The 23,450-nt window shown below is 46.1% G+C and overlaps 3 protein-coding genes and 1 long non-coding RNA gene across 5 annotated transcripts; 3 read left to right on the top strand and 1 right to left on the bottom strand.

Moving 5' to 3' along the window:
- The first annotated feature begins 3,144 nt into the window (after nucleotides 1–3,144).
- Nucleotides 3,145–11,477, top strand: PTPMT1 (protein tyrosine phosphatase mitochondrial 1). Its single transcript, XM_086677429.1, has 4 exons — nucleotides 3,145–3,684; nucleotides 3,785–3,865; nucleotides 9,627–9,818; nucleotides 11,138–11,477. The coding sequence occupies exons 1-4, from the start codon at nucleotides 3,289–3,291 to the stop codon at nucleotides 11,294–11,296; spliced, it is 828 nt and encodes a 275-aa protein (XP_086533555.1). The 5' UTR covers nucleotides 3,145–3,288; the 3' UTR covers nucleotides 11,297–11,477.
- Nucleotides 6,854–8,407, top strand: LOC147576510 (uncharacterized). The gene is made up of 2 exons (XR_015240840.1): nucleotides 6,854–7,377; nucleotides 7,626–8,407. It is a non-coding gene; the product is annotated as an uncharacterized LOC147576510 (long non-coding RNA).
- A 349-nt stretch (nucleotides 11,478–11,826) lies between the features above and the next one.
- Nucleotides 11,827–17,333, bottom strand: KBTBD4 (kelch repeat and BTB domain containing 4). Of its 2 annotated transcripts, none has more exons than XM_025928511.2 (4): nucleotides 17,197–17,333; nucleotides 15,662–16,279; nucleotides 13,874–13,980; nucleotides 11,827–13,424 (listed from the first exon to the last, which is right to left on the bottom strand). In XM_025928511.2, exons 1-4 carry the CDS (start codon nucleotides 17,213–17,215, stop codon nucleotides 12,564–12,566), a joined length of 1,605 nt encoding a protein of 534 aa, XP_025784296.1. In that variant the 5' UTR covers nucleotides 17,216–17,333; the 3' UTR covers nucleotides 11,827–12,563. The 2 variants fall into 2 exon arrangements, with proteins under 2 accessions (XP_025784296.1, XP_086533553.1); XM_086677427.1 differs by lacking the exon at nucleotides 17,197–17,333 and adding an exon at nucleotides 16,737–16,759.
- Nucleotides 17,302–22,445, top strand: NDUFS3 (NADH:ubiquinone oxidoreductase core subunit S3). Its single transcript, XM_025928444.2, has 7 exons — nucleotides 17,302–17,426; nucleotides 17,527–17,592; nucleotides 18,709–18,806; nucleotides 19,017–19,166; nucleotides 20,008–20,133; nucleotides 20,266–20,385; nucleotides 22,200–22,445. Exons 1-7 carry the CDS (start codon nucleotides 17,357–17,359, stop codon nucleotides 22,365–22,367), a joined length of 798 nt encoding a protein of 265 aa, XP_025784229.1. The 5' UTR covers nucleotides 17,302–17,356; the 3' UTR covers nucleotides 22,368–22,445.
- Nucleotides 22,446–23,450: the final 1,005 nt, after the last annotated feature.

The raw sequence follows: 23,450 nt of genomic DNA, 5'->3' as shown, positions 1-23,450 counted from the left end.
AAGTAGTTAGTGAAATTAAAATAAAAATAAAGAGCTGTCATTAAAAAAAAAGAGGGGTGCCTGGGTGACTCAGTCAGCTAAAGCATCTGATTCTTGATTTCAGTTGGAGCCCCACATGGGGCTCTGTGCTGACAGCACGGAGCCTGCTTGGGATTTTTCTCTCTCTCCCTCTCTGTCTGTTCCTCCCATGCACATGCTCACTCTCTCTCAAAATAAATGAATAAACTTTTAAAATATATTAGAAAAAGAAAAAGAAAGTTAGCTCTTCAGGCCTGCTTAAATTCAGGTTCGAATGATTTGAGGTTGAGGCTGTGGACTTCTGGAGGCATCTGATGTCAGGTTGTCCCGCTTTCAGCAATGCAGGGATCAGTCAGTGATCAGTTCCCGGTTCCCGTGGCAAGAGCCTGATCCCTCCAGGTAAAGTTTCCGATCAGCATTTCATCTAATGCTTTTTGTCCACTGACGACCATTGACTGGATCAATTATCTGACGAGGGATTTCAAAATGCTGAGTTTCTATCATTCCTTCCACATTTATTTATTTAAGTTTATTTATTTTGAGAGAGAGAGAGAGCGCGCGCGTGTCAGAGTTACAGTGCGTGCAAATGCAGGAGGGGCAGAGAGAGAGAGGGAGAGAGAATCCTGAGCAGGCTGGACTGCTCTGGGCTGCGAGCTAGGGGCTTGCTTGGGATCCTCTCTCTCTCTCTCTCTGTCTCTCTCTCTCTGTCACTCTCTCTCAAAATAAATAAAAACTTAAAAAAACAATTTAAAATCTTAAAAAAAAATAGAACAGATTGTTGGGTGAATATGTGATAAAACAAAGTGTTAATTGTTGAATTTAGATGGTGGTTATATGGGTTTTTCCTGCTCAATTTATTCCTTTTTCAGTTTTTAATTTATCATGAGACGGTTCATCACAAAATGTTGGAAAATATATGTATCTAAGAATCTATATTTCTGAAGAGTGAGCTTGGGAGTAAGGATGGAGCTTTTTAGGTTATGTACTTCATATAAAGCAAAAATTGTAAATGATCCTTTGAAATAGTAATTCCACTTTAGGAGCCTATCCTAATAATTTTTTTTAAGTTAATTTGAGAGAGAGAGAGCAAGAGCAAGAGAGCAAGCAGGGGAGGGGGAGAGAGATAGGGAGACAATCTCAAGCAGACTCCGCACTGTGTGCAGAACCTGATGCGGGGCTCAAACCCATGATATGCAAGATTACAATCTAAGCTGAAATCAAAAGTCAGACACTAAACCAGTGTTGAGTGGCCACCCAGGCACCCTGCTAATATAGTAATTCTAAATATGGAAAATATAGAAATATAGAAAAAAATTTCATGCTGGAATTGTAAAAAAACATTTGGAAATATCCTGAATGTCCAGTAATAGAATGATCACATGGTATAGTAATTAGGTTCATTTTAAATGGTAAAGACAGTGTAATAACACAGCAAACGCTTATGGCACATTTCATGAAAAAAATTGTGATACAAAATTTTATCAACATGATTGCAATGATTTTTTTAAAGGCGTTCCTAATTATTTTTAAGGTTTATTCATTTTTTTGAGAGAGAGACAGAGTGCGAACGGGGAAGGGGTAGAGAGAGAAGGAGACAGAATCTGAAGCAGGCTCCAGGCTCAGAGCTGTCAGCACAGAGCCCGACACGGGACTGGAATCCACAACCATGAGATCATGACCTGAGGAGAAGTTGGACTCTTAACCAACTGAGCTACGCAGGAGCCCAATGATTTTTTTTTTTAATGGTATACACACACCCCATAGTGTTATCATATGACCAACAATTCCACTCTTAGGTAGATATCCAAGAGAAATGAAAATGTCTTTTTATGTCCACACAAAAACTGTGTATGAAAGTTCACAGCAGCATTATTCAAAATGGCCAAAAAGTGGAAACAGTCAAATATCTTTCAACTGATAAATGAGGAAACAAAATGTGGTATATCCATACAATGGAATATTACCCAGCAATAAATACAGCACTGAACCTGCTACAGCATGGATGAATCGTGAAAACAGTATGCTGAGAGAAGCCAGACACAAAGGACACATATTGTAGGAGTCCATTTATTTGAGATGTCCAGAACAGGCAAATCTATAAGAGTAAATTAGTAGTTACTTAGGGCTGGGGGGAGGGGAATATGGGATTTTTTGGGTATTAAGGAATATGTTCTAAAATTGGTTGTGGTGAGGATTGCACAATTCTCTGAATATATTAAAAACCAGGGAACTCTACACTTTAAATGGGTGAATTGTATATGAATTATATCTCAGTAAAGTTGTTACAAAAAAGGTTTTTCTAGTGGTACCCATAGGAAATTGGAAGAAAACATGTATTTGAGGTGGTGGAATTATAGGTAATTAGAATAAATTCGACTTCTTTGTATTTTCCAGTTGTTATGAGTATGTATTAGTTTTTATTTTTTATTTCTTAAGTAAACTCTATCCCTAAGGTGGAGCTCCAATTCAGACTCCGAGATCAAGAGTCTCACGCTCCACCGGCTGAGCCAGCCAGGCACCCTGAATATGTATGTATTACTTTTACAAGGAGAAAAGAAACGTTTTTAAAAAGCACCAGATGCACATTCCATTTAAATGTAAATAGCCAGCATTAGACCCATTCCTCTTACCTCTCTGTAGGTTGCAGTTTTTACATACAAGCTTATCACAGTATTTTCTTAATATATCTTCATAATTTGTTGCAGATATTATATTTATATATTTTTTTCTTTATATACATACACGCATACACAGTGCGGTTTGGGCAGAAGGGAGCAACGAGTTGTGGCCGATAGGGAGGGTGGGGAATGGGGGGAGGGCCATATCAACCCAGGTGTCCTGCCAGCCCTCTCCTCCAAAGTAGCTCCCCTGCCTAACAGCCCAAAGCCCCCTTTTCCACTCTCCCCTTCCACCATACCCGCAGGCCCCCACCACAGGGTCTCTTCCGGGTCTGGTCTCACCCTTACCTGGGGTCGCAGCCCCTTCCCTCTGGCCCGGGATTCGGAAAAGTGGCCAGAACCCGCCCTTCCTCCTCCCGGGGCGGTCGCACACGCAGGGGGGCAGAGCTCCCCTCGCCTAGGGTCCCAACTCCCTCCCTCGGGAAGGCGGCGGGGGGCAGGGCGGCACCGGCCACGGGCACGGGTCCCTGCTCCACCAGTGGTAGAGTCGCAGGCCGCGGGTCCAGGACGCGCCCTCCCACGGCCGGGGTCCCACTAGCCCGCCAGGAAATCCTGGTCCCTCCCCCAGGCCGGCGGCCCCTCCTCCGGAGCCATGGAGCCGGGCCCGGGGGCCCCGGGCTCTCCCGCGGGGCATCCGGAGGCCAGGCCCGAAGTCTCCGAGTCCGAGGCGGCCGCGCGGACCGCGTCGCCTTCGCGGGAGGCGGCGGACGACCTTCCGCCCTCGTCCTCGTCGCCCTCGGGGCTCTCCTCGCGGCCGCCGACCGCGAGCCTGGGCGCGGGCAGGCCGCCGCTTTGCCAGGCCGGGTGGGGCGGGATGGCGGCCGGCACATTTCTGGAGGCCGGCCTGGCCCGGGTGCTCTTCTACCCGACGCTGCTGTACACCCTGTTCCGCGGTAAGGTGCCTGGCCGAGCGCGCCGCGACTGGTACCACCGCATCGACCCCACGGTGCTGCTGGGCGCGCTGCCGCTGCGGAGCATGACGCGCCGGGTGAGCCGGGAAGGGAGGCCTGGCCGAGCCGGGCCTGGGAGCCGGCGAGCGCCGCCCGCGCCTCGGCGGCCGTTTCTGAGCCCTGTCTTTGCCTCGGCAGCTGGTACAGGACGAGAACGTGCGCGGGGTGATCACCATGAACGAGGAGTATGAGACGCGGTTCCTGTGTAACTCCTCAAAGGTGAGCGGCCAGGAGCGGGGGGCTCGGGCAGCGGCGTCCGCCAGCCTACACCGCCACCCTGGGTCTAGGAGAGCGGGAGGAGGTTGGGGGAGAGGGAGCTGCGGGTGCTCGTACTCGTGAGACACGTGCCCCAGGCTTTTTCGCCGCTTCAGGAGGGGGGGTCTGGTCCTCTAAGCTTTAATGACTGAGGCTGGAGGTAGAAACTAATTATGAAAAAGAAACTGATATGAAAGGCATTTAAAAGTGGAATTGAGGGGCGCCTGGGTGTTCAGTCGGGTAAGCGCCTCCCCCCCCCCCCCCCCCCCCGCCTTGGGCTCAGGTCTTGATCCCCTGTTAGTGAGTTGGAGCATTGAGAAGTGAGATGATTTATTTTCAGAAATAATCAAATAAAATCTGTGCCGTCTAGTTAACAATAGGCTTACAACCTATTGGAAATATCCCCGCCCTCTTAAATAAATCTCCTTACAGCTTGCTGCCCACTGATAGACCCCTGAAACATGCGGAACATGACCTTCCTCGAACTCATGGCTGCCTTAATGTTTTTATTACCTAGGTTTACTAAAAGTCAAGTAAGCTTATGTTATCTCAGCTGCAATTTGTTGGTAAAAAGACACTTAAAATGATGGTTAATTTTAACTGGAGACTAAAGTTTCTAAAAGTTAAAATTCTGCTAAATGCAGTTAATGCTGATCCTCATTGGGACTATGATAATCCCATTGCAGAATGGTATCGTTGCCACTTCCAAGAAATCAAAGGAGGTCGAAGGTTAAAATCTTTAAATCATGCTAAATTAGCCACTATTTTACAGACACAGGATGAAAGCCTGGTGGCCTTCCTGAAAAGGTTAAAGTTAAATATACAGCTATCTCCCCTGTTACCCCCCCCAAAGCTCAGATGATTCTAAAGGACAAATTTGTCACTCATTCGGCTTCCCAAGGTCCTGGCACCAGTGCCATTTATGTGGCTATTTAGGGCACTGGAAACAAGAATGTCCTCAGAGGGGCAATGGAAGTTGAAACCCCCATAAGCCATGCCCCTGGTGTGGAGTCAGTCACTGGAAAATCTGAATGCCCTCTGGGACCTGAAGGGCTCAAATAACCAGTGCCCCTGAAAAGAACTGATCTCGCCCGAGGTTCTTCATGGTTGGCTCCCCTGAACCAACTTTATTGGAAACCCAGAGCCTCAGGTAACTCTGGAAATAGAAGGAAAGCCAGTTGATTTCCTTCTTGACACTGGAGCCACCTTTTCTGTCCTTTCCATTCCTGGCCAACCATCCAAATGCAGAGTAACGATTAGAGGTGTCTCCAGAAAACTTAAGACTAACTTTTTCTCTCAGCTTCTGGGGTGTATACAGGGAGACTTTTTTTTTTTTTCACATTCTTTGTTTTTATGATGCCAGAAAGCCCCACTCCCTTGCTAGAAAAAGACATCATGACTGAATTAGGGACTATAGTGCTACTCCCTCCAGGACGGATAAACAGTATATTAATCTGGATATCAAAGATCAGTCTTTCCTTGGGGTAAAATTAAATACGCCTTATGGAGTTGTTCCTATGGAAACTTGATGGGCAAAGGAAGATTTTGAGGACTGAGAACCAAAAACCAGTTCAAAAGCTTAATTATTCTAAGCAACAATATCACAAGATCCAAATAAATATGGAAGAGGATGGAAAAGCTATAGTTGGAAAAAAAAAAAATTTGACCAGACGGTTCAGGGACTTTTTGGATGGCTACAGTACATCTTTACATCCCATGGTGTGACCTCCTTCCTAGGAGGCATTGCGTTTGGAATATTAATGCTTGTTGATCTAATATTCTTTTTGTATGTCATTTGTAGAAGCCGTTGCACATATGCCAGAAAAATAAGAAAATTTTGCTAACCTAAGACGTTCCAAATACACTCTCATTATTTTGGACCTCTGGATTGACCTCTGAACCTGCCCTGACTGCCATACCCTTTCAGCAGGAAGCAGTTAAGATCAGTCATCATCCCAATTCCTAATGGGAGTTAGGAGTCACGTGTTCAAAGTGGGGAATATGATAGGAAAAGATGGTATTCAGTAGGCAGAGAGGGAAAGGTTAGGACCTGAGGTCCCTGGGTGGAAACACACACACACACACACACACACACACACACACACACACACACACACACACACATATTTTGGAACAATGCTGGGAGTGCAGCCGCAGCAAACCCTCTGGGGGCAGGGGAGGAAGATTCCTCTTAAGAAACAAATGTCTGTGCCTTGTGCCCAAAATAACCTAAAAATGAAAACAGAATCTACTTAGAAGAGAAGAGGAGGGATTGTGAGAAATAAGTGACAGGATTTATTTTCAGAAATACCAAATATAAGCTGAGTTGTCTAGTTAACAATAGGTTTAGACCCTATTGGAAATATATACGAACCCCTCACCCCAGCACAATGGAGTCCCAAATCTCCTTTGGGAGACCTTTTACTTCCTGGTTCTTCCCCTCTCCTTCTGCCGGCTTATTTTTTGCAGGCTTTGCAATGAGCACGTGCCAAAGAACTGAGGTCTCTGCCTCACCTCAAGGAATGTACATTTGTTCCAATCAGATTACTTTTTGGCCTTACATGGGCATAGGTGACTTCCAGGTAAGGCTGTAATCTCTGTAGTACTTAGCCAATGAGGAATCAGGGGAACGACTTCATGCTAGGAGATAAATTGCCTGCTGCAACTGCCCCGAGTGTGCCTGTCCATCAGGCACCTGCTCTTGTAAGAATGTTGATTAAACCCTGGCCTCACTGTGCTCTGAGTCTCCGCGTCCCTTCTTTGAATGGGCCAGTAGGCTTATTTCTCACAAGGCCTGCATAGGGCTCTGCACTGATGGTGAGAGTTGGTTTGGGATTCTCTCACTCTTGAAATAAATAAGTGTGTGTGTGTGTGTGTATATATATATATATATATATATATATATATATATATATATGTGTGTGTGTGTGTGTGTGTATATATATATATATATATATAAAGTAGAATTGACAAAGTCTGACTACTCCTTTGTACACAAAGGTATTTTTAATTTCAGTAACTCAAGTCAGTAACCAAACCGAAAGGCAACTTCTCTATGGCTTGCTGATTTCATTCATTCAACACTCACTCAGCACTAAGGTCAGGCATTGTCTTAGGCATTCAAGATGAAGGCCCTATAAACTCTAAGAAGAAAAGCCACCTCCAGCCCCCAAGAGAAATTTATAAAACAACCCATTGAAAAAGTGTATGATTCATTTGGCATTGATGGAATTTTTACTCATATGTTAACAATGTATGGAACTCCAGAGAATTGTAAAACAGTGTAGACCTAAAACATAATTTTCATTAAGTTTGAATACTTGTTTGTGGAACTAAGGTTATTAGACATTGTGCTGTCTTTATATAAAGATGTTGCCCTGTCTTTATAGTGTTTGCCATCTATTAGCACTTTTTTTGTCCTTCTTGTTTATTGTACTGATACAGCCTAATGAAGATGCTGTTATTTCAACTGGTAGGTTTTTTTTTTTTTTTTAATTTTTTTTTTCAACTTTTTTAAATTTATTTTTGGGACAGAGAGAGACAGAGCATGAACGGGGGAGGGGCAGAGAGAGAGGGAGACAGGCTCCAGGGAAACAGGCTCCAGGCTCTGAGCCATCAGCCCAGAGCCTGATGCGGGGCTCGAACTCACGGACCGCGAGATCGTGACCTGGCTGAAGTCGGATGCTTAACCGACTGCGCCACCCAGGCGCCCCGCAACTGGTAGGTTTTTTTTGTAACCTTAAGAATGGACTCACATTTAAGATACATTGATTAGTGATGGCATACTTTTTTAAAAAGTTTATTGAGAGAGTGCGGGAGGGGCAGAGAGAGAGGGAAAGAGAGAATCCCAAGCGGGATCCACACTGTGAGTGCAGAGCCCATCGCAGGGCTCAACTCACAAACTGTGAGATCATGACCTGAGCGGAAATCAAGAGCCCCTGACACTTAACTGACTGAGCTACCTAAGCACCCTGATGACATACGTTTTTAAGAAATGGACAACAGTTCCTTGGATTTCCTAAAGTACTTTGCTACAAGGCCTCAGGAATTATTAGCCAAAATGGTAAATGTTCCTTAGTGTGATCATTCCTGTGGAACAATAGTCACAAAAAGTACTTGGTCTCTGGCTGTGAGGCATTGACACTTGTATGATGCAGCTATATTATCCAACTAGCCTAGAGAAAAAAAATCTCCAAGGCAGTGGTTCTCATATTTTAATAAGTCTAAATATTATCTGGTAGTCTTGTTAAAATAGCAGATTCCTATGTACAACCCCTGAGAAATTATGTCTTGGGAACTTTAGGGTGGGGTCCAGGAATGTGAATATTTAGCAAGCTCCCTAGGTATATCTGGTATAATTGATACAAAGTCACATGCTGCAAAATTGCTGTTTTGTGTTAATTTCATACGCAGTATAAAATATTGACCTTCACGCAGTCATAAAGTCTTTGGTTCCAGCTAGACAGATTAATAACCATTAGCTGGAGCCTATCAGGACTCTTTTTTTTTTTTTTTTTTAAAGATTTTATTTTTAAGTAATCTCTATGCCCAAGATGGGGCTAGAGATCAAGAGTCATATGCTCCACTGAGTCACATGCTTAACCTAGAGATCAAGAGTCACATGCTGTACTGAGCCAGCCAGATGCCCCCCTATCTGGAGTCTCAAGGTAAAAATTCAAATAAATAAATAGTCTGATAATGCCAGAGGGCTTATTTCCCCTACTGCTTATTCTTTTCTTCTTCTAAAGTGATAATACTGCACTAATAAAGGTAGGTGCATTGTTTTAATTTTAAAATGGTAACTCTATTTTCTACCATGCAATCTCAAAAAAAAAAAAAAGGTAAAGTAAAAAGGACACTTATAGATAAATAGAAAGCTCTTGCAAAATATAGTACCCCAATCGTGCAGCTGCGTCACTACACGGGTGCCAAGATTATCCATAAAGTTACACAACTTTTGTAGATGAATTTTAATACAGCTAATACTTTGCAGCTGAAGATAAAATACCCAACGTGTACTTTAAGAACATTTTAGGGGTCTGGGTGGCTTACTCGGTTAAGCATCCAACTCTTTTTTTTTTTTTTTTTCTTTCTTTAATGTTTATTTTTGAGAGAGAGTGTGTGTGTGAGCAGGGAAGGGGCAGAGAGAGGGAGACACTGAATCCGAAGCAGGCTCCAGGCTCCGAGCTGTCAGCACAGGGCCCAATATGGGGCTCGAACCCATATTGTGAGGTCGTGACCTGAGCCGAAGTTGGACACTTATCCAACTGAGCCACCCAGGCGCCCCAGCATCCAACTCTTGATTTCGGCTCAGGTCATGATCTCATGGTTTTGTGAGTTCCAGCCCTGTGTTGGGCTCTGTTCACTGACCACTGACTGAATGGATCCTGCTTGGGATTCTCCCTCTCTCCCTTTCTCTCTGCCCCTCCCCTGCTCACGCTCTGTCTCAAATAGACTTAAAAAAAATTTTTTTTTTTAAATATTAGACATAATTCTAAATCAGTAGCACAGCTGTTGTTTGATCAAAGACCAACCATGCAGGTCAGCCATTTTAAAGGCATCTCTGTAAGAAGTTTCTTGTTTAAAAAAAAGTGAACAGTGTATTCACACTGTAGTAAACTCTGAAGCTTCCTTGTTGTTTTGCTGCTTCTTAGGAGCCCATATTCATAGCACTCATGTCAGATTTCTTTCATTCTCTTTTTTATGCTGGCGGACCTGGTTCCAGGAGTGGAAGAATGTAGGAGTTGAGCAGCTGCGACTCAGCACAGTAGACATGACTGGAGTCCCAACCTTGGCTGACCTCCAGAAAGGAGTCCGGTTTGCTCTCAAGTATCAGTCGCTGGGCCAGTGTGTCTACGTGCATTGTAAGGCTGGGCGTTCCAGAAGTGCTACTATGGTCGCAGCGTATCTGATTCAGGTAGGAAAGGTCTTTCTGGACTGGTCCATTTACAGCAGATTTCTAGAACTTCAGTAGCATGGTCTATTGGCAGGCCTTCCTAGAAGGAGCCATGTCCCCAGTTACAGGCTGTTGGGAGATGGAAAGCACCTGGATTTTGCGGATAGGCTGACCTCTGGCGTTGCTACCTACCAGATGTGTGACTTTAGGCAAAAGTGTCTTCCCCTCTCTGATGCTCAGTTTCCTCAAACTAAATTTGTTCTGAGGTTTGAACAAGAAAGTATGTCAAGCACTGATCTACAGCAGGCACTCAAAAAATGAAGCGCAAAGGATGTTAACACCAGTAAAAGGCTAAAGCACTTTTTATAAATAGCAGTCAGGAAATCCAGTACTTTAGGTAGTAGTGCTGATCACTTATAGCCCTATAGTACTCAAGATTTCTTAAAGTATTTCAGAATAAAGTTCTAGACATTTGTGTCTAGAAACAGAGGCTCCAATGGAATTTTGCCTATCACCTTATGACTGGTAGGTGTGATACTTTCAAGAGTATTTATAAGCAAATACTCTTTAGTCCATTACTACCTGTTATACACCCCCCAACTTGACTCGTTTTTGTTACCTATCTGGCCCCTGTAGAGCATTTATTAAGTTATGTGGATAGTTTAAGGAAAAAGGAAATGTACATGTAATAGGCATCGCTCTGAGTTACTGTGGACTGGTAAGTACATGATTTAACAGTATTAAAGCTTTGATCATTAGGACTCCATTTACTGGAAATGGGTTCTCAGGAGGATATTTTGGGCTGAGTGAGAATTGACTCAGAGGGCTTGAAATCTGTAGATTCTTTGTTCTGTTGAGTTCTAAACCAATATGTATCCTTAGAACACAAAGATAACCCTCCTGGTAAATCTAAAAAGTGCTGTTTTCCTAGCCACGGTGACAAGTTACATAAAAACATCTACCATGTACTCTCTCCAGGAAACTTATAACCAACAGCCCAGCTCCCAGAGGACATCTGATAGGCCTATGCCGGCTTGAAATAGGATCTCAGCTTTGCATGTTCAACCTTCTTTTTTCAGGGTTTGGCAGAGCAAGAATTAGGTAGAAAGACTGACTTGACCTCCCAGCCCATTGCAAGTATTGTGGGACTAGTTGGCCGAGGGAATAAAAGTGCCCCCCACCCCCGCCATTTATAATATATGGGGCATGTTTTTTAACTCCCCTCAAAACGGAGTTTTTAAAATAATGAAATTCTAAGGGCCTTTAGCATCTGTTATTAGGTCAAGAACACCTTAACACCTCCTCTTTTCTTTCTCTGATTTCCCAATCCTGTACTTCAGGTGTACAACTGGAGTCCAGAGGAGGCTGTAAGAGCCATCACCAAGATCCGGTCACACATCCACATCAGATCTGGCCAGTTGGAAGTTCTTAAAGAGTTCCACAAGGAGATTACTGCAGGGGCAGCAAAGAAGGAGTCTTACCACACATCACAGACGTGAAATACACAGATTAGAAAGAACTCAAGACGACCCTGCTTGCTACAGAATCAAATAGTGTAACAGGACCAAGGGGGCTTAAGCCCAGACTTGACAAAGCAGGAATGTGCTAAGTAATGGATAATTTCACTCCCTTTGTCTTGTTTCACTTTCCTGAAGTAACACTGTTGTGTGCTAAGAGAGAGATTTAGTGTGGCTTCAATTCACTGGCTAAGGGGATATGGAATGAGGGGTTTTGTTTTCTTGAATAGGGTCAAAGAACTCGATTGTGTATCTAACACTGTGCCTAATGATACTTAGCCCAACTTAAAGACATTTAAACACTAGGAAGGAGAGGAGAAATACTCAGCTCAGGCTCTTTGCCACTGTCAGACCCCAATTCACTGGCTCCCCGGGGCTCTGTTCCCTTTTGGAGCAGTGATTCTGGATGTAGAAAAGGAAGTATGGGATCCAAGCAGCTTAGAAATGTGTGGGTATGCAATCAATTTTCCCTAGGGAAGTCACTCCTTCAGAATTCAAAACAGACACACATATCCCTTCAAAAACTTTTATTTGTATGAACAGTTCCTAGCTCTTAGTTTATCTTAGAGCTTTTAAAAGAGTAGAGACCTTATATATTTAAGTTTGAAAAAAGTTTCTGCTATTAATCAGAAATAATCCTTTCTACTTCTTTCTGGCTTACCCCTTGGAGTAAGCCAAAAATAAAACCATATTGTACGTTTCCTGACAGAGAGATGAGAAAACAACAGACACAAGTCCTGAATTCTAGAGTTGATGCTTGCTGGTGAAGGACACCTTCAGCTTAGAGCATTCTCCCAACCAAAGCCTGAAGGAAAACTCTAACACCTAATTCTTTGTGGAAAAATTACCAACTACCCACTTTGCAGGCTATAGAAAAAAGGAAGATGGGGCACATTTCCTTCTGTCCTGGATCAGAGGTGCTTAAGTTACTTAACACTGATCAGGTAAAGAGGGGAGGCTGTGCCTATGATCTGAGAAAAGGCTTGTTCTATGAGGCACAGGATTACCAGGGGACGGCAGAGGACAGGCTTGTCTACTCTCCGTTCAAGCAGCCAGCTCAACAGCAGCAGTCTAAAAAGCCCCAAATGGAACACCCCTATGGGTTCAGGAGGGACTGAGGGGCTGCCCTTTCTAACATGTGCCAAAAAAATAACATAGTACTCTGATCGGGGCCCCAGAGACTTCGAGTTTGGATGGATAGGTGCTGGAAAAGGGGAGGGCAAAAGTCAGCTGCTTTTCCCCTATAGCCTTAGGCCAACACAAACTGCAAATTAGTAAGCAGCACCTTAATGCCTCTGGTGACAGTTATAGCTGAAGTGGCAGGGTCAAGCTTGTAGGTGTTGGCATCCCCCTTTTTATATCGGTCCCGGAAAACATAGATACTCCCATTACAGCTGGCGATCTTCCAGAGGGATGGGGCAGAGCTCCAGGCCTCAGGAAGGCAAAGCCGGGTAAAGCTGTCTAGGAGGGGATTGTAGCACACCAGGGAGTCCCCTTCAGCCACGATGAACACCAGATCCTTATGCACAGCCGCGTGCATGCGGCCTGCGAAGGGCAGAACATAGGGCTTCACGTGGCATTTGTCTGTCTCTGTGTCAAAGCACTGGATGAGTCGGGAAGGTTTGGTAAAGAAGTCCAGGTCATTCTCCTCCCCCCCTAGTAAGTAGATGATCCCGTTAAGGTTGGCACCAGCGGCCCCTGACACAGCCACCTCTAGCTGGGTTGTCTCTGTCCAGACGTTATCACCTACCCGATAATAGATAACTGCATTGGAGAGGGTATCCTGCAGTGTCTTGCCACCCAATGAATATATGGCATCTTTCCCAGGCACAGACACCAGGGTGTGCTGGAGCCGGTCCCGGGGCAAAGGTGCACACCATTCCCAGTCCACAGTGGCATTGTTGCACTTCCACATGCGCCGTGGGATGGACCCTCCCACCACGTATAAGTCTCCACCATGCTTGCAGGCTGCAGTGATCTGGTGGCACAAGCTGTTTTGGCCACTTACACTGATGGAGTCATCTTCCGCACAGTGTAAGGACACAGCCAACGAGTGGGTACGAGATGACTCTTTCCCGATCAGGTAAATGTGCACATTCTCCCCGATCTCCTATTGGCAAAATTAAAATTATAGATGACATCTATCAGTTCTAGGCTAAGACTCAGCTGAGACACAGATCTAAAGGTTCTGGACCACACACTTGTATCTTGCTCTAACCCGCTACTTCCCTCTGGTTACTGTATGCCATCCTGACTCTCACCTTTCAGTCATTATATGCTAGGGCAGAGAATCTGTTGCTCTCATCCTGAGCTGGTGCTTTAGGAAAAAGGTGCTTAGGATTAACGCAATGGTGAAAGTAGTTCTCTCAAGGAACTTTATGGAGCTCGGAGGCTGAGCTATGGTTTCTAGGCTCATGCACACATCCTCCTCCCCAGTTCTTAACTTTGAGCCAGAGATGACTTAATCAACATCACCAGGTATCAAAGAGGCCAGATCAGTAGATGGCTGGAATGTATAGATATTATGGTGTCCCAACCCTAAAGCAAAATCTGCCTTACCTTCAAGCTAGTCCTGAGTGACTCTGCAAAAGCCTCTCTTTCTTCTTTATTAAAATTGATCCAGGCTTCTATTGCCTCTGTTGGGTTCTGAGAACATGGAACTCCATCTGTGAGAGCCAGAGGAAAGGCATGGTCAATGGCAATCCAACAATCCAAAAGGGAAATTTAGAGCCAGTGGCTTTAAAGATACAAACCGCTTTGTTATCCTACCACCATGTATGTACGTGCGTGTGTATAAGAAGTTAACCTACGTTGCATTATTTCTTTTAATCAGAATGGATGACCTGATATGCTCATATTTGCCATGGAAGCAGTCTACAGGCTGCAGAGCTCACACCTGCTAAAGTATAGCATACCTCACTAGCAGGGCCAGGATTGTTTACCTACAATTGCCGCATCACTTAAAAAGTTTCTTTTTTAAAATTTTATTTTTTAATGTTTATTTTTGAGAGGGAGAGAGACAGAGCACAAATGGGAGGTGCAGAGAGAGAGGGAGACACACAGCATCTGAAGCAGGCTCCAGGTTCTGAGCTGTCAGCATAGAGCCTGATGCAGGGCTCGAACTCACAGACTGCGAGATCATGACCTGAGCTGAAGTCGGATGCTTAACTGGCTGAGCCACCCAGGTGCCCCTCACTTAAAAAGTTTCTTATGTAAGGGCACCTGGATGGCTCAGTCAGTTAAGCCTCCGACTCTTGGTTTTGGCTCAGGTCATGATCTCAGTTTCTGGGATCAAGCCCTGGGTTGGACTCTGTGCTGTTAATGTGGAGCCTGCTTGGGATTCTCTCTCTCATTCTCTCTCAATAAACTTTAAAAAAATAAGTTTTTTAAAAATAATTTTGTTTATTTATTTTATTTATTTATTTATTTTGAGAGAGAGAGGGAGAGAGAAAATCCCAAGCAGGCTCCACGCCATACGTGCAGAGCCTGATACAGGGCCCAAACCCATGAACCTCGAGATCACAACCTAAGCCAAAACCAAGAGTCAGATTCTTAACCAACTGAGCCATCCCCCCACTGCCAAAGTAAGCTTTGTTTTAAAAAAGTTCCTTATGTAAATACCTTGACCCATCAATTTACTTAGATAACTAGTCCCACAAGTACGTGCAAAGTACAGGATAGATGAGAACAATTATACACAAAAGATACCAGAGTATAAATACAAACAGCTCCTCACTACATTTTGGGGGTGAGCCCTGCTTTTTTTCTAATTCAACACTTGTATATAGACCCTTGAAAAACACGGGTTTGAACTATGTGGGTCCACTTATATGCGGGTTTTATTCAATAAATACAGTACAATATTGTAAATGTACTTTCCCTTCCTTATGATTTTCCCAATAACGTTTTCTTTTCTCTAGCCTTATTGTAAGAACACAATACATACAGTACATGACGTACAACATACAAAATATGTGTTAACGGTTTTTGTTATTGATAATGCTTCTGGTCGACAGAAGGCTATTTGTAAAGTTTTGGGGGAGTCAAAAGTTACACATGGAATTTTGACTGTGCAGAGGTTGGCAGTCCTAATCCCCACGTCGTTCAGGGGTTAACTGTGTATTGCACAGTACTATTATATTTTCCAGGTTTCCTCCCCTAAAAGGGATTGCCTGTGACAACAGCTAACTCGCAGCTGAATCTCTCAGAAGGCATCTAAATTCCTACCAGGAATAATAATGTAAATTAACACCAGAAAGCCTGAAGGCTCCTTTCTCCTGAACTAGAATGTCCACTAAACATCATATGCAAGTAGCTGAGTATGACGGGCCCCATCCCTCAACTTACCCGAGATGATATCAGTGAGCAGATGGTGGGGCAGGTGGAGAAATTCCTCTGTGCTCTGCAGCTGGGCCAGGTGGGCCTTGGCACAGTGTTTGGCGGCAGTGTACAGCTCAGGATCGCTGTGCCTGTCTGCCAGCCACATCACCTGAAGGCAGTTCCCCACCTGCACGGTGCGGGCCAAGAACCGAGAACATTCCTCAAAGAGAGATGTCAGCTGATACATGTCTGACACCTCATAAATTTCCTGCAGCTCTTCAGCTCGAAGTTTCACAGTCCCGTGGTAGATATAATCAACCAGGAGCTGGAAGACAGACTCACTGACATCCTGCAGTACAATTACCCGGTTGTGAGCCTCCTTCAGGTTGGAAGTGAACATGGACCGGAAAAAGCAGCTCTGAGCTGAGAGGACCAGCCGGTGGAGCTGAAACTCCCGGCCTTCCACCGAAATGGTGACATCAGCAAAGAGCTCTTCCTCCAGACACAGTTTCATGATGCCCTGAGCCACACGGCCTGAGTGTGACCGATCTTTGAAAGTGTAGTTCACAAAGTAGTTTTCATCCATGGATGCTCCAGGCTCCTCTGGTGATTCCATGGCAGCCAACTTCTCTCTCTGCCAGCTGTCTGCAAAGCAATACCACCCTGAGTAATGGGGAATTCACAGTCTATGAATCCAACTGTTCAATTTATGGAGGGAGAAGGTAAAAGAGCAAAGTGGGCCAAGATTGGCCTTAGTCCTGGCCCTAATGACATCTCAGAAGCTCTCCTTCAACCGAAGCTGGGTTCATTTTCCTGCAGTGACACTCCATTCCTAATGAAATCGATAAAACGTCCTACTCTGGGTGTTTCCGTATAAAAACAATATTCCTTTCCATGATGTAATAAAAACCTGGCTATTTAGGTCAACACATGAGAACAAGCGACTGGAGGAAATCTATGATATTAAAAGCCGGGCAAAAAGCCTTACTAACCAAATGACTATTGGGCATAAAACTAGTGAGGCTCTGGGCAGGAGAACCCAATAGACCCCAGCGACCTTCTGGTCGAGGCCCCTCTTCCCCCACGTGCATGGAGTTCAGACCTTCCAATATGAGGCTTGGCCTGGGACATCTGTTAGCTCCACATTTCCTCTTTTCTGAGCTTCTCCCCCCTCACGCCCTGATGACTTTCCAAGACGCCGTTCCAGAACTAGAGACGAAGCCCCGCCGTCCCAGCAAGGGGCACTAGTAGGCCTAACGCCAAGTACTGTCCCCGCTTCACCTGGAGTCGCCTGGGAAACGGTCGCTAGGGAAACCACTCTTCTCTCCCCCTTCCCCTATCCCCTCCACGCCCCCTCCCGGCCACGCCCGCCGGCCCTCGTCAAAAGCTTAGCTCAGGGAGCGGGGGAGGGGTGTGGAATGTGGAACCCAGACCCCTGCCCCTTCCCCTCCTCTCACCCCTCCGGTTCATTAGGGTCCTCGCCTTCTCTACAGTCTCTACCACACCAAACTCGGGCTACGTTCACCTCACGGCTTCCCCACCTGCCTGCCTCGGTTTCTCACCTGCTTTCCCTCCTTTCATTCCGAAGCCCGGAACCCGGAACCTCTGCTTCTAGCCCCGCGTCCGCCCGGAAGAAAATCAGATGCATGCTTCCGCTTCCGGTCCGTGCCCTTGGGGTTCCGTGTCCTGTGGGTCTTGGATGCCTGGTCTGTAACCTGGAACATGGCCGCGACGGCGGCTGCTGCGAGGGGCTGGTGGCGGGGTCTCGTAGGGTCCGTGGCGTTGGCCAGGGGTAAGCAGGGGGCAGGTGGCTGAGGCCCTGGGCGGGAGCGGAGGCGCGCCTGGCGCAGGGAGCCTATCAGGCCTCACTCTGCGCTTATTTTTCCGTACAGTGGCCGGGCGACCCTCGGTGCTGTTGCTGCCGGTGAGGAGGGAAAGCGTCGCGACAGACACGCGCCGTATGTGTGGGCCGGGCCCTTCTCGGGACTACAGGCGGGGGACCCTTCATTCTTTTGGATATTTGCCCTTGTCCTGGGATGCCCTTCCCTGCGTCCTTTGGCAGATCTCTGTGGAGACCTGACTGCAGTGGTCCTCATGCAAGCAGAATCGAACTCTTCGCTGTGCCCTTTTAGCTCCCTGTTACGGCCTTGATTGACCCCTGTCCATTTCCATGATTCCCTTTCTCTCCGATTAAACTGTCAGCTCTTTGAGATCAGGAAACAACGTTTGGGTCTCAGAGCCATTATGATAGGAATTCACATTAATTGAGTGCTTCTTGTGTGCCAAGCACCTTGCTAAGCGATTTAGCGAGGGATCTTAGTCCTTAGGACAGTCTTACGAGGTAGATAGCATTGTGCTCTTTTTACTATACATTAGGAAACAATGCAGAGAAGTAACTTACCCAGAGTCACAGCACTAGCGAGTGACAGAGCAGGCCTGTCTGCTGCCAGAGTCAGACAACACTTAACCATGATGTGTGCAGTCTATGATGTGTGGGTACTCATGGTTTAGGGTTGCATGCATACGTGTATGGAGATATAGTACAATCAACATAAGTAGACTGGGAGTCAAGAGACCTGGTATTTCCCCCTTTTTGGCCCTCAGTTACCTCAATGGCGGGGGGGGGGGGGAAGGGTTTTGACTAATCTGTGAGGGCTCTTCAGCCCTGCAGCTCTTAGCTGGAGAGCCTGCTGTGAGCCAGGTGATAAGGAGATACAGAAAAGCAGAAATTCTCGTTCCCACCCTTAAAGAGTTCCTGGTCTGGTAAAAGAATTGAGACACACTGCTTAACAAAAATGCAGGCATTGTGAAGGAAGAACTAGGGAGTAGCTTTGAGAAGAGGCAAACACCCCAAACGCAGTAGTAATAAGGAGAGTCTTTGTGGACTCTGTAGGTGACATTTTCCCTAAGTTTTCATCAATTCCTATTCCCTCGAAACCCTCCACTCTCACCTTCCTCAGGATTCTGCAGGGAGCCCTGCTGGGAGACAATACCCCTTACAGACCCAGGAGACTGAATGTAGGCATGGCTGCTGCCTTCTCCATTCCTTTGTTAAATATGCCTTCTCCTTCCAGCCACTGTCCGACCACGGAATGATGTGGCCCACAAGCAGCTCTCAGCTTTTGGAGAGTATGTGGCTGAAATCCTGCCCAAGTATGTCCAACAAGTTCAGGTAATATTCACTATTGTTGTTTGGTCATGGGTCAAGAAAGAACCGTGTTCTCAGGGCATGTAGGAGTAGGCAGCCTGGTATCAAAGAAACCAAAGACTCTTCTATCCCACTTGGACTGCTTTCTCTGCCCTCAACCAGGACTCCTACTAATGTTAACTGCTCTCTCAATAGCTCTTTTTTCCCCTCACCTTTCCCTTTCCACGTCTGCAGGTGTCTTGCTTCAACGAGTTAGAGATCTGTATCCATCCTGACGGAGTCATCCCAGTGCTGACTTTCCTCAGGGATCACACCAATGCACAGTTCAAATCCTTGGCTGACTTGACAGCAGTGGACGTCCCCACCCGGCAAAACCGTTTTGAGGTCAGGAGATTTGAGAAGGTTTGCGGAGTAAAGGAAAGAAAAGGGACAGACAAGTTTTAGGATGACAGCTACCAACGGGAACCATAGTCCTGCTCAGTTTAGGTTTGGGTCAAACAATACAACACAGCAGTTAAACTGGGGCCTCGGATTAGGCAGACCTCAAGTTTGAATCCTAGCTCTGCCACTAACAGGCTATGTGACTTCAGGCATTTTGTTTAGTTTTTGTAAGCTTTAGATTTCTTATGTGCAAAATATATGTGAAACTCTCCCTACTTTATATAGAGTGGCTGTGAGGATGAAATGAGATCGTACAGGTAGATTGCCAGCATGGAGCAAGTTCTCCATATATTTAGCTGTTGATATTTACTGATCATCTACTATCGGCCAGATCCTGGGATCAAGGGAGAAGTAGCACCCAACACCTGCCCTCAAGGAGTCCCCCACGCTCTAGTGAGGGTGAAGGACACATAAAGAGCTTACTGTAATAACATATAATGCATGGGATGTTAGATGTTATGAGACTGCAAGAAGGGCTCTCAGAGTCCTGTATGGGAGGCTTCTTTGAAGGGAGAGAGAATGTGCTGAATCTTAACGGATGACCAAGAGATCAGGAATTAGCTTGCTAAGGATTGGGGCCAGGAGTAGCATGAGCAAAGACAGGCATGCTGACATCCTAAGGTGTAGCATAGCTTAGGCCTTTGGAAGTAGTTGTAAATATAAGAATCTTGAGGATTTTGAGCTTCAGGACAGAAGGCAGGTTCACAGGTAGAAGAACCCTTACCCACCTCGTGCCTCAGACCCTGTGGCCATCTTGGTCTTCCAGCTCCTCTGTTCTCTCTAGATTGTTTACAACCTGCTCTCTCTGCGCTTCAACTCCCGGATCCGTGTGAAGACCTACACAGATGAGCTGACACCCATTGAGTCCACTGTTCCTGTGTATAAGGCAGCTAACTGGTATGAGAGGGAGGTGAGTTTCTGGACATAGTGGATCCTGCCTCTGGGCCAGAGTTGCAGAATTAGTTGAAATAACTGCATGCAGTGCATCCTCACTCGTGTGTTGGCTGATGGACTGAGTTGCCTGAGGGCCTTTTTTTTCTAGATCTGGGACATGTTTGGAGTTTTTTTTGCTAACCATCCTGATCTAAGGAGGATCCTGACAGACTATGGCTTTGAGGGACATCCTTTCCGGAAAGACTTTCCCCTATCTGGCTACGTTGAGGTAGGAGGAACCTTGAACTAGGGCAAATGGCCTCAGGGAAAGACTGGCAGGGAACCTGGGGTGTGCTGAGCATGGCAGGAAATATGGTCTGTGAATTGTGGTGATTTAAGAGCATAGGCTCTGTATCAAATCCTAGTCCCAGTTTTGTAATCTGGGGTCTGTTACTTAATTTATCTATGACAGTTTTCTCATCTGCAAAACAGGAACAGTAATACTTAACTAATAAGATTTACAGTGAGCTAGGGGTGCCTGGGTGGCTCAGCCGTGAGGCATCCAGCTTGGGCTCAGGTCATGATCTTGCAGTTTGTGAGCTTGAGCCCCTGCTTCAGGTGAGCTCAAGCCCTGCTTTGAGCTCCACTGTGTCTCTCTCTCTCTCTCTCTCTCTCTCTCTGCACCTCGTGGTATTCTCTCTCTCCCTGTTTCTGCCCCTCACTCAAGTGTGCTCTGTCTCTCTCTCAAAAATAAATGAATAAATTTAAAAAATAATAATAATAAATAAAAATCTACTTAAAAGATTTACATTGAGCTAAATGATGTTAAAGCCTAGTGTATTGTAATTACTCAATTGACATTAGCCATTATCGTTAACGATCATTTTAATACCAAGGCAACCTTGAGGACACACTTTGTCCACAGGTCTGAAAGTGGAGGATCATTTTACCCTGCCCTGGATCTCTGAGAAGGCAGCTGACAGGGAAGACACTAAATGTTTAGCCCCTGAGGATGGTTAAAGGCAGGACTAGTAACATGTGACTACAAGGGCCTTACGAAGAATTTCAGTGCTTTGCTTTACCACCCTTGTGCTACAGGTTGTTTATGAGCAGGAAGATGGTCCATTGCATACAAACATATGTGTCATTTTGTAGAAAAGTAACTTTTTAGAAATGCTGAGATAGTGGCAATCCCCCCTTCTGTACCGACATGTGCCTGCTTTCTTCATGTTTTGCATGGTCCCATCTCCTTCTCAAGCTACTTCTGGTCAGGACTCCTTCCCTCTCCTCATTTTCACTGTCTGGCCTCCCTTACCTGCTTTGCCTCTTCACCTGTTTGTCTGTACTTTATCCAGCTGATCCTCCAGACAAGAAAAGCCATGCCAGCAGTGCCTGGGTCGCTCAGTCGGTTGAGTGTCCAACTTCAACTCAGGTCACAATCTCACGGTTCATGGGTTTAGCCCTGCATCAGGCTCTGTGCTGACAGCTCAGAGCCTGGATCCTGCTTCAGATTCTGTTTCTCCTTCCTCTCTGCCCCTCCCCCACTCATTCTCTCTCTCTCTCTCTCTCTCTCTGTCTTTCTTTTTCTCTCTTTCTCGCTCGCTCTCTCTCTCTTGAAAATGAATAAACAACAACAACAAAACAGAAAAGAAAAGCTATGCCAGATTTATTGCCTTGCATCTTTATAGTGATAGTGCCAAAGCCACATGGTCTGAACTTGAGTGCTTGCCATTTAGGTTTACTCTTTTCAGCCACAGACTTGCTCCCTAATCCCCAACAAATGCTTATAAGCATTTCCTTATAAGAGTGGATGGGTGAGCAAAGTCAGTTGTGCTGCAAAAGCAGCTCAGAGCTTATGATGTGGGGATGGTGAGCAGGGGAGCCTGACTGGGTGATTGCAGGCCGTTTTGGATTGTGGTTGGGATGGGACTTGATTGGTAATACACACATGCCTGGAGACTTGTTGACAGAGGCTGGGATAGCAGTCAAGGACAGGGAAGTAAAGAGTCTGGTGAAGTCCCCCATAGCCTTGGGAAAGTAGGCTCCTTAGCAGCTCTGAACAAGGTCTTCCTCAGTGCTTAAGCCTGCTTTTCTCTTCTGCAGTTACGCTATGACGATGAGGTGAAGCGGGTGGTGGCTGAGCCAGTGGAGTTGGCCCAGGAGTTCCGCAAGTTTGACCTGAACAGCCCTTGGGAGGCTTTCCCTGCCTATCGGCAGCCCCCTGAAAGTCTCAAGCTCGAAGCTGGGGACAAGAAACCTGAAACCAAGTAGCTCCAGGGAAGGCATGTGGATACTGGAAAACGCCTTAATCTATACTAAGCGTCCCTGTAAATAAAATCCTTAGACTAACCACTTCTTGTGTGCTTTTGGGTAGAAGTGAAGCTTGACTCGGGAAAGGGAAGATTCAGCAGGGGTTTTTCCCTCTCCCTTAAAGAGACTCTGCCAAACCAGGAGTCTCTTTTAATGGGACTGAATAGTGCAGTTGCAGTCATGGTGACCTGCAAGCCTGGATGTACTTCTGAGGGAGGGTTCTGGAGCTGAAATGGAAAGTTCTCATGGTCCACAGGGCTTAGGATGGGTGTGGCATGGCATTTCCTAAAAACTGGAGGGCCCTTGGGGCGCCTGGGTGGCGCAGTCGGTTGAGCGTCCGACTTCAGCCAGGTCGCGATCTCGCGGTCCGTGAGTTCGAGCCCCGCGTCGGGCTCTGGGCTGATGGCTCAGAGCCTGGAGCCTGTTTCCGATTCTGTGTCTCCCTCTCTCTCTGCCCCTCGCCCGTTCATGCTCTGTCTCTCTCTGTCCCAAAAATAAATAAACGTTGAAAAAAAAAAATTTAAAAACTGGAGGGCCCTTAACAACTAGAGGAGAAAACTCCTTGTTACAGCTGACCGTCTGGTGGCAGGTGATGGATGGAGGGGCCTGGGTGGAACCAGGGAACCCCCCCGCCCCCATCTCATCTAAGCATCCACAGGGTTCCATGAGCCATGACTCATTTTTGAGTCTTGAGCCATGAAACCTCCTTGCAATCTAACGGCCCATCATGTTTGGGCTAAGGTAATCTTCCTAGACTCTAGCCAGAGCTGAGAATGTTGTAAGCAAGCAAAAGAGGTCCCAGGACTGGTGCAGAATGTACTCGGAAGCTGCAGCTCTATCTTCCAGCGGACAGGACTCCCTACCCCAGCCAGCCTGGGGCCTGTTTGGCTGGCGGCTGAGCACCTAAGTTGGAAGCGCTCGACTCTGCCTGTCCATGAGACCACCCAAACAGCTCACCATGCCATTGGAGGACCAATGCAGTTGCAGGACCAAGCTTTGCAGCTGATGCTTTTGGCTGCTGAGGGGCTCCCTGGAGGCTGGGCT

Source organism: Puma concolor, chromosome D1, assembly GCF_028749965.1.
Source record: "Puma concolor isolate L17-30 chromosome D1, mPumCon1.1.hap2, whole genome shotgun sequence".
NCBI lineage: Eukaryota > Metazoa > Chordata > Mammalia > Carnivora > Felidae > Puma > Puma concolor.
Note: the sequence above shows the minus strand (reverse complement) of the source record. Positions and strands in the feature narration are given on the sequence as shown.